Raw genomic sequence first — 17902 nt, forward strand, 5'->3', positions numbered from 1 at the left:
CCCTGACATTTGTCATGTGTACATCCGTCCGTCCGTCCGCGCGAGCACGTGTGTGTGGTACTGTATGTACCCACAATGCACATAGTATGTCATTTTTGTATTTGCGGTGCACTGTATGAAACATGAATGAATGAATTAACATTAAGTTTAACCTAAAGATAGCCTGGCTGAAGCACATGGACCACTTACCACCCCCTCCCCTGACCTGTCATGCTAAACATCACCCCACACCCCATCCCACACCCATTGCCCTGTCATTCTAAACATAGGCTACCACACTGACAACATGTGTAGAAAATAACTGACTCAGCTGTGTTGCTATTAAAAGAGCTCAAATAATCCCCCAAAGTATTGCTAGAGGGGGAATGCTGGCTGCAGGGACCCTCATTGAATAAGCAGGGGTTTGGAGCTAAACAGCTCCTCATGAGAGGACTTATCCAGGAACACACCCAGAGGCCTACAATAGCAATTCCAAGCAGTAAGTGGTTGTTGCTATTCATTCTTCATTATCTAGATCAGACACCAAATTGTTTATTTTACTCTGTTGGTCAGTTGAGCACTGATGTTTTACAACAGTGTTGGCGGAGTGTGCAGCAAGTTTGGGATTATTATAGTTCAGTGATTCATTTCATGGAAGACCTTGAGACATATTGTTTTGAAGTGTCAACTGCCATCAGTTTTATGTTGTTATTTTGGACATCTTGACTCTTGACTTGGAATATTGCCGATGTTACGCCATGACATTGGGTTTTTGTGAGAGATACAGTATCTATTTCTAGGTCAGTTTATATTTAGTCACTGCCTGGACAAGCACACTGACTGTCCTCAGCACAGCAAACAGTTGCCTAAGGCTTTTCTTCCAACCCACACTTGGCTAAAAATAGAGAACTCCGCTAACACTCGACACTTTGATAAATTATTATTATCTTGAATTATTATGGTATTATTAAATTAATGTTAGCCAGGAAGAATGAAAGGTTTGACTCTTCAAAGTGTTTATGAAAGTGGTGGTCTGTCCCCGGGGGAGGGGGGGGGGGGTGAATGTTGAGGTACAGCTGCATGTTGTGTTGAAAGAACTTAATGCCTCCCTCGATCTTTCAATGCCCCCTTTCTAATGACTAGAAAGATAATGAATAAAATAAATATATTAACGTTCCAATCTGAGAGTAACTGAGTTAAATCGGCCATTCACAAAGTTATAGCAACGGTTTCGGTTTCGTACCTTCTGTTGTAAAGTAGCTATTTTGTCAAAATGTCCTATCTCGAATGCATGTCTTTAATTCACACAGAACAAAAATGTATGTATGTATGTATGTATGTATGTTTATTTGTCAGGGACAATGCATAAAAAACAACAACATTGTGTCGGGTTACAAAACATGACTCCATTAGAGTCTGGCAATGCATGTAGGGTTTCTAGCCAAGGCTCATTTGTGACACCTCCCTTAAACCTTAAAATGAACACATGAAAGGAGCTCAGATTAAAACAAACAAAAAAACTATAACATTCCCAAAAGGATCACAAAATAAGGTCATAAAATTAAGGACATTCTTAACATTATAACATAATTTACGCAGGCATATAGCTGAGCATGCGTACGTATTAACTATATGCACAAGTGCATTTCTGGATAAAACATTGCCCAAGCCTCATATATATATATATTTTTTTTAAAGGTTGATGCCTCTGCTTTTGAGGCCCAATCCCATCATGCATTGTAGGCTATATTAAGGTTGACTACCCACCCCCTCTGCTACTCATTGAGTCTGTCTAAGACAGCTTATTATCTTCTCTTGCCAGCTAATTTGGTAACAAATATTTCACATTAAGGCTTGACTTGGATTGTGTTAATTTACAAACTATCACTTTGCACCAGGTGTTGTAGATTGCGCTTTGTTGTTTTTCTTTTTCTAGTTGAAAAAAAAACATTGGAAAAAAACAAAACTGTCTTTTCTGTTTTCATTTCAGAATCGTAAGCATATAGCTAGATTTAAAAAATGGTTGTAGAAGGGCATTTGGATTCCAGTGTAACGGAGGTGGGGAGTTTATGGGTATGACATGAATACGTCTATCATGTTCAGTAGATTGTAGAACCATGCCATCCCATTTCATCTGCATCCTTAGACAATCAATTTTCCATCCAGAAGTAGGCCTACATAACTTCAACATACTTCCACCATGAAACATTTTCTTTTGAGCTAACCCTGACTGAGTAATTGACTAAGATTAATAATGTTGCTTTGCATGATGTTTTTGATTTGATGGTTTAAATGGATATTTTGTGAGTGCTGTTTGCAATTAATAACACTTTTGTCCTCGCAATTAGTACTTTTAAGGAGTAATTTAAAAGAGTACGCTGACCTGGTTAAATCATAGACACTTACATTCACTGTATTGTTTTTTAGGATTATATCTTCCCAGAGATGGATCAACAGTGGAACAGCATTGTTCTATTGGTACCATGTGTGATCGTGGTCACAGCTGGGCTTTTCTACCTGTACGGTCTGGTTTCCAATCTGTTGTTAAAAACATGTGTGCGCAACAAGGTGGTGGTAATAACTGATGCCACATCTGGACTTGGAAAAGGTATGTTCTGTTAAATGATTATTTGAATTCCTTGATTGATTGATTGATTGATTGATTGATTGATTGATTGATTGATTGATTGATTGATTGATTGATTGATTGATTGATTGATTGATTGAATACTTTATTTGCAGTTTGCAAAAAAAAAGCACAGGAAAGCACAGTTCAATAGGGTCTGCTAAGAGGATTATGGCTTGTTTCCATTGGGGTCCTTTGTACTCAATTCATCGAAACATTTAATGACAGACAAATATACACTACTATGCAAAACGTCACATAAACAGTTTGAAAACAAAAACAAAAATATGTACAGTAAACAGTTCGAGGGGGGGGGACTAGGCATTGACTTTTACAGGCCACCAGTAAGTGCTCTTTTAGAGCGGTTTTGAAGGAGAGTTGGGATTTACACTCCTTTACGACTGTTGGGGCGTTCCACATTTTTGTGGCATAGCAGGAGAACAAATGTAGCCCCATGTTAGAGCCAAATCTGGGTTGGACGTGATTAGTGGGGCTTCCTCTGGTGTTGTGATTGTGATTCAGCATTTTATTTATACTGTAACAAATCTTCATTGATTTCTTTCTCCTGTGGTCATTTTTTTGTCCTCACTTTGTTTTGTTCAAATTCCCCATGCATTCATCTTCGAAGAATGTGCCAGTGTGTTTCACAAGGATGGGGCTAGGCTGATCCTGTGTGGGAAACATTGGGAGAAACTTGAAGAACTTGATAGTGATTTGACGAGCGCTTCAGACCCTACTTTAGTAAGTACTGTACAGTATACCAGTTACATGAATCACCAAGTAGACCAGTCTTTTATAGAGAGATAGAGTACTGTATGTGTTATTGTTAGGGTTAGGGTTAGGTTATAGGTGAACTGAACATCAATCAGGTCACTAAATGCATCTCCAACCATATTTTCTTTTCTTGTCAACAGACCTTCCCCCCAAAGCTGGTGCTGGTAGATTTTGGTGACATGGACAGTATGCCAGAGGTAATTGCAGAGGTCCTGGAGTGTTATGGCTGCGTAGACATTCTCATCATCAACAGCAGTCTAAAGGTCAAGGCACCTGCCCAGAGTGTGACTCTGGAGATGGAGAAGTTAATAATGGATAACAACTACTTTGGACCCATAACATTGGCCAAAGGTAAACCAAGAAAAACAAATGGAGATTTGAGATATATGATAGATAGCTGCAGGGTTGTTGTTGTTTTTTTTGTTTCTCAGTTTTCTTAGTTTTCAATATGCGATGTGCTTTATATTTATGTTTCAGGTGTTCTACCAGCCATGATCACCAGGAGAACGGGTCATTTGCTCCTGGTCAATAGTATCCAAGGAAAACTGGCTGTGCCTTTTCGCACTACATGTTAGTCAAGATATTTTATGTTGGCAACCAGCAATATTCTAAACACATGAATGATAAATCAGATTTTCTTCGTAGGAAACATTGACATTACAGTGAAGTATATTCTGTGTTCCAGATGCTGCTTCCAAGCATGCAGTGCAGGCTTACTTTGATTGTCTGAGGGCAGAGGTCCAGGAGTACAGCATCTCTGTCAGCACCGTGAACCACACCTTCATTAGCTCCTCAGCAACCGCAGAGACAGCACCCAGCAAAGGCTCCTTCTGGTCATGTGAGTGAAGTCAGCTAAATCCAGACATAACATAATGATCTTTATTGTGTACTTAGCTGCACATTATGCAGTGAAATTATAGAATCGTAAATAAACTAAGTTACGTGAGTTGAGGAGTTAGTATCGCATTAAATTGCATGTGCATACTTCATTCTGTAGGTGTCAGTGTCTACATATTTTTCCTAAATGTTATCCTCTCCAATTTGTGCTTTCTTAATTTTCCAGTTTTGTATAGCCAGAACCCCCTTGGCATTACCCCACATGAGGCAGCCACTGCGATCGTGAAGACTTTAAGCAATATGAAAGAAGAGGTGGTAATTGCCCCTTCCCTCCCCAAGATGGCCATCTATACCAGATCTTTGTTCCCCAGCTTATTCTTTGCTGTGATGGCTGCAGGAGTGAAGAATGCTGATGCTATGAGGGAAATGTAGTCCTGCCATGAGCTAAATAGTCTTGTTTTGTAATGAATACATATAACTCTTGTAATGAGATTTGATGGGTCCATTGACATCAAATGTTTTTAAAAGTATTTGGAATAAATGGATGAAAGTTAGAAAGTGAAAATGATCTTGAAATGAAAGAAGGGCTTGAAAAGTAGAAATTAAAGATAGCTGCAAGTGCAACACAATTCAGTGGTGTGGGGGTGCTGCTGCTCGCTCTCATATTTGGAAGTGAAAATGAAGGGTTTGGTTAAATAGAAAGTCAATATTGAAAGAAGGGATTCAAACAAAAATCTAAAAATGTTATTATGTCTGTCTGTTGTCCATGCATTCACAGAAACTGGAATGATTTTCTGTGTGTGTGTGTGTGTGTGTGTGTGTGTGTGTGTGTGTGTGTGTGTGTGTGTGTGCGTGTGCGTGTGCGTGCGTGTGCGTGTGTCTCTGCTTCAATTTATTTTTCTGCACTGATTATGACTGGTAGGCTATGTTTGAAATACATTCAATAAATTAATTTAGTGTGAATTATCTGGGCCTATTAACTGGTAACAGATTGAGATAATATAGTGATGGGAAATGAAACTAGGCTACTGTAGCTTACATTTAAGGAGATCCTACAAGTATAAAGACGTACTAGTTTAAATATTGTGGTTAGTGATGGATGAAAATCAAAGTAGGTTAAAATAATCAGATTCACATTAGAACAAATTACAATCAGTTTGTACCATTTAAAAAAAACTTTGGACAGCTGAACAAAAATCAGCTGATAAGCAAAGTGTAATACAAGGACTCACCTGCAGGTGGTTACGAACACAATACATGGCAGTGTTGCCATGTCCGCTTATTATAAGCGAGTTTGGGCTTGTTTTACTGTAAAGTTGCTTGTAAATATTGGTAGTTGTGGGTTGCGATTTTTTGGGCTTGTTTGTCTCTAAAGTGTAGTTGCTTATTTTGGGCGTATCTTCTCAAAGATCCCCAAATGAATATGTATTTGTCTGCACACCCACATCTGAAAATATTTTATGCCAGACAGGCCAGCCTGCCAGGGAACCCCGTCCCAGATTTGTGTCATTAAAATGTTTCAAAAATATTCCAATTTTTTCACATTTTCTTCTTTTGAAAATAGCAGATCTACAAGCGCACATCTACAGCTTGTAGATCTGTTATTTTGAAATAGCCGTCGCATAAAGTGCTCATGTCATGTGGCCTAAGTTGCTTCTTTTGCTTGTTTTCATAGACCTGGTTGCTTTTTTCTCTCACAAAACTGGCAACGTTAGTATATGCTCAGTGTAACCTCGCTTTCCACCCACACGGCGGAGCTCATTTCAATGGCTTTTAAACTATTTTCCCGTTTCCCTGCATTGAACAGCACACGTCTGTTCACTTCTTCTTATTCGTCTACATGTGGTAAATCCAACCCCAACTACAACAACAACAGCTGCTTAAGAGTGGAACATGACCGACAGAACGCACGCTTTACCATCAGCCTGGGCAGCGAGGCGGGTAAGAAGAACCATTGCACAGCTTAACCATGGATCACAAGAAGACGGTCATCTGTCAATGACCGTCATGGATGAACTTCAAAATAGTGTTTGCACGTTCTCCCTTTTTGGTCCGTACATCTACATAATCGTTCAGATTTCAAATATAAAGTGCTTACCCCATGGCCACGGATGTTAGAATTATGTGCTGGCCCTCAGGCCTCAGAAGTACCTGTGTATGTTCCGTATTGTTCAATAAAAAGCATTTTAATCCGATCGGTAGCCATTTTCTCATAGAGTTATAGTGCATCAGAGTGCAATACACCTCCCAACCGAAAGGGTCGCGTAGTTGAAAGCATACGAAGAAATGGCCACCGATCGGATTAAAATGCTTTTTATTGAACAATACGGAAACTACGGGTACTTCTGAGGAGCCGTACATAATTGTAACATCCGTGGCCATGGGGTAAGCACTTTATATTTGAAATCTGAACGTTAATGTAGATGTACGGACCATAAGGGGAGAAAGTGCAAACACTATTTTGAAGATCATCCATGACTGTCATATAAGATATGACAGTAATGTATAAGGGCTGTATGCACAGCTCAGCTGAACCTCATATCATTGGGTTAATGTGTAACTCTAGGCCGGCGTCCACGGCTTACATAGGTAGCAGGCAGCCCTATGCTTCGCCAGGCAAAGGCGATTTTATGTCTCTCTCTAATACACAGGGAATGCATTGTTGTGGTTGTGTGTCTTCTCTTTACACAGCAGGGAGCAGTGAACGTGCTGTTCTGCTTTACAAGTTCACAGCAGCGAAAGAGGTGGATCTAATGTCAACCAATGTGCCAGAGTCATTCAGGGGGAAAGGTGTTGCTGCGCTGCTGTCAAAGGTTGGCTGGCCAGTGATTATCTGAGGTTTATGTGTGAAACGGCCGTTACAAAACAGATGCAATACGTGATTTAACTTTGATACGAAATGGGGAGCTAAACTTGTGAATTAATGAATTAAATAAATATACATTTAGAATAAAATTCCTCAGTAATGTTGATTAAAAACATTTACAGTGCAATTTCCTTTACAGGCTGCAATGGATTTTCTTGTTGAAGAAAACCTCAAGGCCCGTGTTTCTTGCTGGTACATTAACAAATACATTAAAGACAACCCACTCCTTGATTATAAACATCTTATCATCAGAGCTCACTGATGCCACGAAAGGACCAGTCACCATGAAGTGTAGCCTATCAGCGATTCACAAACTCTTTAGCTCGAGACCAAAAAGAGACATTTGATGTCTTCCTGGGACATAAACTAGTGAAAATAGCCAATCTATTGATTGATTTGATTGAATACTTAGATTATTATCATATTGCAAGCAGTAGCCTACAGAACAGCAGTTTTACACAAGTAATGTTTCCATTGTGGTCCTATTTACAAGCTCACATCTGCTTGTATCTGCTATATTCATACTGTAGGCTACTTAAGTTTTTTATTTTGAGCGAATGGAATTTCTTAGATTTATTTTTTATTTCTGAAATTATTTGGAAGAATGTTAGATTTTTTTAATTTATGAAAAATGTTTTTTTTTTCTAATTTAAAATAAAAGTTTTGAAATATATACATTTTTACGTAGGAAACAAAAAAAAAGTATATTTACTTGCGACCCATAGCAATGGGTCGGTGACCCACAATTGGGTCCTGACCCACTGTTTGGGAAACAGTGCTGTGTATATATAGCCTACTTTTCAATTCAAAGGAGCTTTATTGGCATGAGGAAACATAATTTTACATTGCCAAAGCAAGTGTCAAAATATAATAATAAACTACCTCAATTCACTGTTGATTATATACTACCAGAAGAGATCAGATGGACAATGTATGTGAAATACACAATTCCTATGATGTACAAATAATATTGTATTTTTGAATTTCTGTTCGCAGATCTGAGTAAATTATCTCATGATGTCTGATAATTTAAGGGTTAATTAGGGTTAATTGCTATAAAAAGATAAAAAAATCATACTACTTTGCTGTATATCATATTTCTCTTTCTAATCCATATATAAAATGTATAAGCGTTGCGTAATGCAGCAGTGCAAGCTATTTGATTCATGTAAATAATTGTATGTGCATGTTGGAGTAAAACATTTAATTAAAAGTAATATTTTTGATTAAAGTAGTTGTCTCATCTTGTTTCTGGCTAAAGATTAATAACTGCTTTATTCTTGTACAGTACATGCATATTACATGGCACATGAGTTTTAGTTCTTAATTTTCTCCAACCATCCTCGACTACAACTAGACTAATGGAACAGCTTATTGGATATCTTAGCTGAGTTAAATCGGGTAATAACAAAATTAGATCAGACACAGAAACTGGTGGGATCATTAACATTTTATGTATTCATTAATTTCATAGGAAAATAGAGGATCAGACCTACAAAACGATGAGGTATCACTTGCCCAGTATACATTGTGAATAGCTGGAGCACTGAAGATGACAAAAAATGTCCCTTTTGTGTGTGCATGGTGGAGCAGGATGAGTGGTGGGGCGATGAGGGGGAGTGATTGCTGCATGCTCAATGAAGATTTCTAATTATGGTTATGTATTGGTCAGTGTTGTGCGCCACATTGCTATAACAACACAAAACTATTGCTAGCTATTACTTCACAAAATCACTGACATATGACCGATGCTTTTAAAAGACTCATGGCTTGTAAATACCAAACCCCGTCTAGCTAGGGTGTTTTTAGAGTGTTTATTCGATGGCTTTATGTTTTAGACAACAAAAAGATAAAAAATTATATGATAAACAAATAGGCCTTTACGTTATATTAAATCAAACGACAAAGTCATAAAGGTATGTAACACAAATATCTTTTCTTTTTCATATTGTTGTGTGGTTGATGATGGTGTCTCCCAGGTCCTCCTATACACCTGATTCTATTACTGCCAGTAATTGCACTCTGTAACTCCAATCGGTTTGTGACACAACGTTTGAGTGACCACGCATTTGTGACCATACCATCATGTATACCGGTAATCTGTTTAGAAGTAAAACATTGTTTTAGACAGACCACGACCACTGTCGCACCTATTTCTGGCCAATCAGCATATCTGTTCTTCTTGGCACTGGACCAACCTTTCTATCCAGTTTTGTGCCAGTCCGTTCTTAACTACTCAACATATAACAGACAGACGGATGTTTTTCTTCATCCTGCTAGGCTGTCTGTACTAATGAAAACATCAAAGCTATCAGGGGGAGGGCAGTGTAGAAAAAAGCAAAGAACAGGAAGAAAGGAGAGAACATTTTGTGGTATGTCTTTTATTTGATCTTTTCACGGTTGAGGAAACCTTGGAGTACAAGAATGTCATTGGCTGCAATGTTGCTACCAGCTGTATTGTACCATGAACCTTTCCAGGGGTGTGTGATACTTTCTTTTCCACTGGGTGTCACCCTTTCCCTTCTACAGACATACATGTGGTTACAGTGTAGTCAGTGTTGGATACATTTGAGGAACTCCATATGTATGGTAAAACAAGCATAGACCTCTTACAACATATCACCCCATCTGTTATTGAATTATAGTCGTAATAGTAGTAGTGTTGGCTAAACACTTACTGGCTGTACTCTGATGGCGTAGCACAATCATATTTTCAATTACATAACTGTAATGTTCTGTATCATCCATTGAGCTTCTGGTCCAAATTGGAAGGTTTTTCCAAATGACCACATTTAATCTTTGCCGTTGTAATCAAACCCTGAAAGTCCTCATACAGGGCCAGGGTTGGTGACATTTTAGCAATATTCTTCTCCCTGTGGTTCAGCCAGATTGTCCATATCAACCAAGTAGGTTGTTTCATGTGGTGGTTTGTGTCCATTGGCAGACAGTGCTAGTGGGGTGTCTGTGCCCACAGGCGCAGTGGTCGTGTACATGTTCCACATTTGATCTTGGAGCTCCAGCTCCATCAGCTTCTGCTTGATTCTCAGCTTCTTCTCAATGTTCCGCCGGTTGTGTTTGAACTCGGCGATAGTCTTGGTATACCTGTTCAATGCAGTCACTGCAGAGCCCATGCAGGTGCCGAAGGAACCCCACGCTAACCTATGTGGTAGGGGACAAATTTGACTGTTGCGTAAATGACGACTCATTGTGCACACATCCTCAATATCCAATAAGCCTGAGAGTACTGTATATAGAGACCGGAAGGTGAGGTTAGAGACAGGGAATTACATGCAACATGTCTTTGGCTGAAATCAAACCTGGGATGTTGCAATTATGTGGTTGACAGATGCACTTACGCAAAAGACCAGCTATAGTCCCAGTAGTTAGGCCTCCAGTCTTCTGGGCCGCCTTTTACAGCCACCTGGAAAATGGTGGAGAACATCATATGGGCCAACATCCCACAAAGGCCTGAGTGGGAATAAGAACAAACCAAATATATGTGTACAATGTAAACATTATCCAGCTTTCATTACATTTTTGTCTCCGCCAGGCCGAAAGGCGTGGCGAGAGAGTATGTTTTACCCCCTGTCCGTCCGTCCTGTCCGTGTGTTACCAGCTAATCCCCGGCACCGTTGGCCCGGTCGCTCCGAAACTGTGCACACACACCCCCTGGATGCCAATTCAGAACCTCTGCCCCAATTTTTTCACATGGGCCTGTTATAGCTCCACCAGGAGGCCGATTTGTGCAATTTTTTTTTTAAATATTACTCCTACAGATTTTTTTCCAAACGTCATGCAAATCGGTACACAGTAACTGTACAAAAAAAATTGTCCGATTTCCCATATTCCATCCTCATTGCCTAAGGTTGGCTACCAAAGTTTGCAGGATTGGTCCGTTTTGAACAAAAAGCCTCAAAGTATGCATGCAGTTTGCGATTTCCGTGAAATTTCACACGCACATTCCCACTAGGCCGAGGAAGAAATGCCACCCTTTTCACATTGGCCTGTTATAGCGCCACCAGCAGGTAATGTGTTGCTAATTTAGCAACACATTTTTGGAACAAAATGGCTCAAATCAGTGTCTGATTGCCGTGAAAGGCCTAAGAATATATGGCATGGTTGGCACCCTTTTCACATTGGCCTATTAATAGCGCCACCAGGAGGCCAGAATAACGTACCTGACCTGGCGGAGACCTGTGCTCCAAGGAGCACTTTTTCTAGTTTGCCATTTTTCTTTGCAGGCTCATTACACCATTGTACTTTATAATGAAGGCACCGCATGTCACACATCTAAATTGTTTTATTTTTCTGACAAATTAATAAAAAGACAAATCTCCAAGAAACAATCTTTTACTCCCAATGAAATTTAATTACAAATATGTCAAAAGACAGAGACTGTTCAAGGCTGAAACATGTTCTTGCTTTCATCTGCATGTTGCAATGGAACGTTGGGACACTCTGGCGAGGTGAGCAGGGTTGTGTCTGGATGTCGCACCTCCTCTCTGCCGAGCTGGCCAACATGCTGCTTTGGCACAGTTGTTTTTTTCTTGGAATTAGTGCATAACAACATTAACAACAGAGGGATGGGGGTCCGGTCAAGGGAAGGGGAGAGTGGAGGGGTAGGAGGGGTCTCCTCTGGGCCTGGCTTGTCATGGCCCAAAACCGCTGTCCCAGCTCCAATCCGATTAGTCATACCACTTTTTAAATCCTCTGAAGTAGTGATTGGGTGTTGGACAGACCATGCTCCTGCATGCACCAGCTCCTCATGTTGCACTAGTCAGCATTGTGCCATCATGGAGTTTTTTCCCCCATGGTGCAATAGATGTTATTGAACAAAATCAAAGCCGATATACAGTAATTAGATAGCCTACAATTTTTTTTAATGTTACTGTTTTTCTTATCTCCCATGTCACAGTAACAAATCAGATACTGGCATTATAGGCTGTGTATAAATTGCATGAGCTTGCATGGTGCACAGCTCTCCATTCTTCTGTGGCACAAAATAATTACTGTATAAACACATGAATGTGTTATTACCTTCACCAATAGAGATGAACAGGAAATATGTTTTTGCCTCATTCGCCCCATTTGTTTGCTTGTTTCTAAGTGTGTCTGTCTGTCTGTATGCCTGTTTCCAGGATACCTCCAATTCCAAATGAAGGGATTTGCATTCAACTTTGTGGAAAGATTTGCCATGGGCCAAGGAATAACTGAATAACTTTTAACAATGATTTACAGAGTAGATAAAGTCCTTTTGCAAAACTACTTACAAGGACAGGTGCGTAGGAGAAAACCAGTGGTGGAAGAACAATAATATACAGCATATTATTTCAAACCATGATCTGTTTTTATGTAGAAATGTTAAATTGATATTTATTCCCAAAAGGGATGTACAGAAGTGTGCATGGCATCACAACACCTTTGGACAAGCTGCCTCCTTGGTGGAGGTCTGTGCTCTACTTGCTCTACTACTGAGACATCTTTCTTCCTGGGAGTATGTATTTCCACAACATGATTGATAACATCGTGAACTAATGACAAAACCAATGACCTAATGAACTAATGGATTTATTATTCTATGATCTTATACAGTATATTGCTCTGTGAAATTGTATCGCAAAAGTGAGATTATGTTAAACTCCCAAACCAAACCCTCCAACGGATGTCCTTTTTACAAGAGAGAACTGTGTGCCAGTTTTTACAGGATAGAGTGGATGGCATGCTTGGCATCAGCTGTTGTTGTTCAAATACACACATGCATCTATTTTGCTTACTTCCCTACCTGACAAGGCAATGCACATGGCAGCGAAGGCATTGAGCTTCAGCTTGTTAATGACATTGAAGCATGGACACTGTTCCAGGATCAACATGGCCCCACCCGTAATCAACAGGGCCAGGTACAGACTCTCAGCTGCTATACACAACCATAAGACATCTAAGAGAGAGAGAGAGACAGAGACACAGAGACAGACAGACAGACAGACAAGCAACGTGAGTTGCTTTGGTCTTTTAATACCCTTCTGGAGAATAATTGCACGTTTGGTAGAGGGCATTCATGTAAACTAGCTAGATTGAGAGCGGTTGAAAAGGTTCCCTGTTATCTGTAAGTAATCTGTCTCACCCTGTAGGAATGACCCAAAGGGGTTCGTGTAAACATGGCTGCTGCTTGTGATGAGATGAAAGCATTATTACGATTATTTTTAAGATTAGTAGAGGTGAGACTAACACAGTAATTTATACTCCATTCTATACAGTGGTGCACCGTGCCAAAGATCACAATTCATCATGATGTGTTTTGAGTTTGTAGATTACCTATTTTCAGCACAGACACCGTTGTACAACAAAGCATTCATGCTTTGTTGTAAGAATAGGATCTGTGTGTTATGAAACATGGTTGAGGTGTTGTGTGAATAAACTTAAAGGGAATGATTTAGTCAATGTTATGATAGATAGTATGACAGTACTGTCATCTTTTTCAAGATGACAAGATTTTTGGGCGGTGAAACCGCCCCTATATGTGAGGTTTGGACATTTGCACCCCCCCAACCCTGCGCTGTGATTGGCCACCAGTGTACCCCCCTAACCCTGCACCGTGATTGGCCAATCACAGTCTATTCAGGACTGTGATTGGCTAGTGAAACATGACACATGTGCATAGCCCTATAAATAGGACTATGCACTTAAAAAAAACACATTTATGTATTTTTTTAAGTTAGGGGTGTACAATGGTTGGTCCACAATATTACTTTTCTTTAAGTGAACTTCCATCACTGTGATGACCACTGTGACCACACCGCCCACTTCACACTGGGTGTGATTTTTTTGGGCGGTGAAACCGCCCCTATAAGTGAGGTTTGGAAATTTGTACAATTATCTTGGGCAGTGAAACCGCCCCTATAAGTGAGGTTTGGAAATTTGTACAATTATCCTGCGCTGTGATTGGCCAATCACAATCTATTCAGGACTGTGATTGGCCAGTGTCACATGACACATGTGCATAGCCCTATATAAGAAACCATAACTTTAAAAAAAACATAAATTTGTTTTTTTAAAGTTATGGTTTCGTCCATCATAAAGAGTGTTTCAATAAATGTATTTATCTTTTGTACATGATTGGTTGACTCCATTCAGTATTGTGATTAGCTAGCAAGACACCGCCCACTTCACACAGGGTGTGATTTTTTTCTAAGTTTAGCATGAATTCTGTCACATAGTGTTTGTATTGTTGCCTATTAGTAATAGATTACTGTCCTATATCCCCAACTGTCACAGAAACACAGACCACCTCTGTGCCAAAGGTTAGTGTGTTTAAGTGCCTTTTTCCAGGCAAGTCTTATCAATGATTTCTTTCCCACTGTGCTGTGATGGACAAACAATTCGGTTCCGTATGATGACAGCTAAACGTTTTGACAAGATTATTTCTTCTTATTTCTGATATATTTATATATAGAGACATAATCTATAATCTATATAGACAGAAAATTGATGACAGAAAGGAGAAAAGACAGCATGCTATTGGTATCCATCCAGAAACAAACTGAATAGGTTGCAATATTGTGATTAACACACTATACAGTATACCAGGGTGTATAAACAATTCTGGCACTAAGTGACATCCAACTAGTACTGCAACTATTGATTATCTTTTTCGCGATTAGTCTATCAATTACTTTTCCAATTAATCGAATAATCGAGGAATGGATTGTAAAAATGTTGTTTATTATGAATGAATCAACAGCAAAAACAAAGCAGATTGAGTAAATCGATTAGTCCGATTAACCCATTTAGACCGGGATATTTTTTTCTTTTTTTTCTTTGGGCTATTCAAAAAATAGCAGATCAACAAGCTCATAGCGCGGCACTCGGTGCGAACATTTTTAACTCCATTACAACTTCTGGGGGTCCCTGGAACAAAATATTTTGAGATGGGGGTCCACGGCCAGAAACATAAAAAAAATAACTGTTCGGATTTAGAGGACATTTGTAGAATCCCAAATATATGAGTTACAAATGTTTGCTTTAAAAAAACATATATTTTAATGTTTTTTTTCAAAAATAGCAGATCTACAAGCTCATAGCGCGGCACTCGGTGTCACGCTATGAGCTTGTAGATCTGCTATTTTTGAATAGCCCAAATAAATCTTAAAATGACACAGATGCGTCTTAATGGATTAAACACTTCTACCCTATTTTATACAATAGCGAAAATAGCAGATCTACACAACGGGTTGTGAGCTTGTAGACCGGCTATTTTGAAAAGGTTTTGATTATTTGATTAAAATTGATTGTTTCATAATCATTAAATAGATTACTTTAACTGCTGCACCCCTACGTCCAGCCCTCAGTGTGAAAACCTGACATAATGAAACAGAAGAGAAGACATTAAACCATGCTGCAAGAATGAGCAGTCCAGAGCTTTGCTTAGGTAGCTGAAAGGAACAAAGGAGTTTAAATGGTACTATACTCTACATTCAAAAGATTATAAATGCATAAATTCAAAATGCCAGCATTTTACCAACCTCGTTCATCTTCAGGTGCTATCCCTGAGAAGTCTCTGCAGACCCAACCTGTAATAAGACAAAACAACAAGGAAATCAGTTTTTTATCAAGTTCATCAGATGATGTTGTGCTCAATATTGCTTTGACTTAAGTGCTTTGCTTAAGGGCACGATGACAATTATTTCAATAAAGGGAAGGAGCAACTTATGAATTGAAATAATAATAATAAAATAAACATGGCACTCTGCCACTAGCATTTCCCAATCTCAATTCCAAATATTCAAATTAAAAACCAAAGTTTATTAACCTACCAAATATCACAATCAATAGTAATACAATTAAGGTAATAAAAACACTGTTGGACAGCGAGCCAGCCTTCTGCATTCCTCCATCACTTCCCGTCTATGGAACACCTGAGGAGGCAGGACCAACGTTTCTCACCTTTAAAATCTGCAGCCTGCTCACAGGATAAGAATAGGCCTGTGTGGAACTTCCTCATAAGAAACTTGTCCTCTCCCGCCTCCCAGATGTACGGGACCATTCGGCTGTCATTGATGTTGGAGCTGTTCAAGCGGAGGCAGAACACCTGTCTGGCTGCCATCTTGAAGGGGCAGAAGGGCTTGATCACCTTCCTCGTCCCCGCACACCAGAAGTCGGTGGTCACAGCTGACAAGCCAAAGGCAAATGCCACAAAGTTGAGGGTGATCGCCAAAGAAGCCCGCCGACCACGCTCCAGCATCATGGTCAAGGCCATGCAGGCAAGATGAAATGAAATGATAAGGCAACTAATCCTGCCTGATGTGTAGCCACCATGGTTCACCCGCCCCCGATACAGTAACTCAAATCAAATCGTCATAATCTGCTTGAGTACAGTATCTCAGACAGAGTGATTGCAAGCATCGTCAACATATGCCTTACAGTTAGCGCACTGTGGCTTAATATGAATACGTTTGTTTGAGGATAAAGCAAAGCTGCAGCATGTGGGAACATGGCAAATCTGCTTCCATCTCATTGTCTACTGATGTTGCATGTTACATGTGAAAACAGGTGACAAATAATGTCTGAGGGAAATGTTCCCTTTTCTAATTCAATGTCCTTACCCCATGATATCTGTCCCCATATATTCTGTACCTCTAACCATACTACTGCAGTACACTAATCATTCTATACCTCGAACTCCACTACGAGCATGGACTACTACTGTATGTCCAATTGTGAGCATAAAATACTACATACCCACATAAGCAACAATACACTTGACTGACATATATTTATGGAGAGAGTTGACTTTATTCCCAAGTTTTATACTGTACCTACTTTCTCATATACTACAACAACTGTTTCTAAGATGCTCTATTTTCTCTCTCAATAATAGTAACCTGGGGATGAACTCCTGTGTATTCCCTCAACCATAATGACCAACACTAGTCATGTTTAGTTTTTCACCCAAGACGTAGAGTAGTCCAAAGTGCATTGTAGGCTATATTGAATTGAATGTTCAATTACATACAGTATACAGGAGAGACCCGGGGTAGAGCCGCTGCTCATTTACGTGGAAAGGAGCCAGTTGAGGTGGTTTGGGCATCTACGGATGCCTTCGGGCGCCTCTCTAGGGAGGTTTTCGGCACACGTCCAGCTGGAAAGAGAACACAGGGCAGACCAAGGACCACATTGGAGGATCTCCATGCTGGCCTAGGAACACCTGGGGATCCCGCAGTCAAAAGTGGCAATGTGGCCCAGGAAAGGCAAGTCTGGAATTGAATTCTCTGCTGGAACTGTTACCTCGGCAACCAATTCTGGATAAGGTGGTAGACGATGGAAGGATGGATAGAGTAATAGTGTGTATAGTTTTTTTGTTTTACCTTAATTAGAGTGCAATGGGACTTTTCCACTGCATGGTACCAGCTCAGCTCAACAGGACTAAATAAATTAATCTTTTTTGTTTTTTAGTCCAAAGTAGTACCTAATGTCGTAGCATTTTCTTTTTTTTTAATCATAGTGACTTCTGCACTTTTAGGTTTGTTTTCCCCCTAAAAACAGGCAAACACACACTTTGGCAGAAAGCATAGAGCCTCAATCCAGTGGCCCATGTTCTTTCCATTAACATTTGCTGTTGCATGTAATTTGAATTGAACAGGAAAATGTCCAACACTGAACTTGATGAAATACTAAGCCTTTGTTGTAGTATGGTCCATTTTTCCTGACCATGATCCCTTTGCATAACACTGTATAACACCTGCTAGGGATGAGCTCCTTTTGAACGAATGAACCATGTATTATGTGTATTCAGTGGGATTTCTGAAAAAAAGGCCCTGGCAGAT

General features: G+C 39.7%; 4 protein-coding genes across 5 annotated transcripts in view; 2 read left to right on the forward strand and 2 right to left on the reverse strand.

Annotated features, from left to right (window-relative positions):
• The window catches only part of LOC308099243 (uncharacterized protein), a 355975-nt gene that overhangs the window by 33208 nt on the left and 304865 nt on the right, over positions 1-17902 (reverse strand). The window lies entirely within an intron of this gene.
• dhrs7ca (dehydrogenase/reductase (SDR family) member 7Ca) lies at positions 361-5686 on the forward strand. Of its 2 annotated transcripts, XM_080447094.1 has the most exons (8): positions 400-478; positions 1970-2052; positions 2407-2587; positions 3234-3346; positions 3520-3730; positions 3857-3949; positions 4065-4217; positions 4443-5686. In XM_080447094.1, the coding sequence occupies exons 2-8, from the start codon at positions 1999-2001 to the stop codon at positions 4646-4648; spliced, it is 1011 nt and encodes a 336-aa protein (XP_080303220.1). In that variant the 5' UTR covers positions 400-478; positions 1970-1998; the 3' UTR covers positions 4649-5686. The 2 variants fall into 2 exon arrangements, with proteins under 2 accessions (XP_080303221.1, XP_080303220.1); XM_080447095.1 differs by lacking the exon at positions 1970-2052 and having other exon boundaries at positions 361-478.
• On the forward strand, positions 5958-8172 carry LOC308098046 (protein NATD1-like). Its single transcript, XM_080446267.1, has 3 exons — positions 5958-6157; positions 6908-7029; positions 7222-8172. The coding sequence occupies exons 1-3, from the start codon at positions 5983-5985 to the stop codon at positions 7342-7344; spliced, it is 420 nt and encodes a 139-aa protein (XP_080302393.1). The 5' UTR covers positions 5958-5982; the 3' UTR covers positions 7345-8172.
• LOC308098049 (germ cell-specific gene 1-like protein) lies at positions 9938-16323 on the reverse strand (the record flags this gene model as incomplete). Its single annotated transcript, XM_080446269.1, has 5 exons — positions 9938-10241; positions 10439-10550; positions 12865-13017; positions 15602-15649; positions 16023-16323. The coding sequence occupies 5 exons, from the start codon at positions 16321-16323 to the stop codon at positions 9938-9940; spliced, it is 918 nt and encodes a 305-aa protein (XP_080302395.1).

This window comes from Gymnoscopelus braueri (genome assembly GCF_963280865.1).
Source record: "Gymnoscopelus braueri genome assembly, chromosome: 13".
NCBI lineage: Eukaryota > Metazoa > Chordata > Actinopteri > Myctophiformes > Myctophidae > Gymnoscopelus > Gymnoscopelus braueri.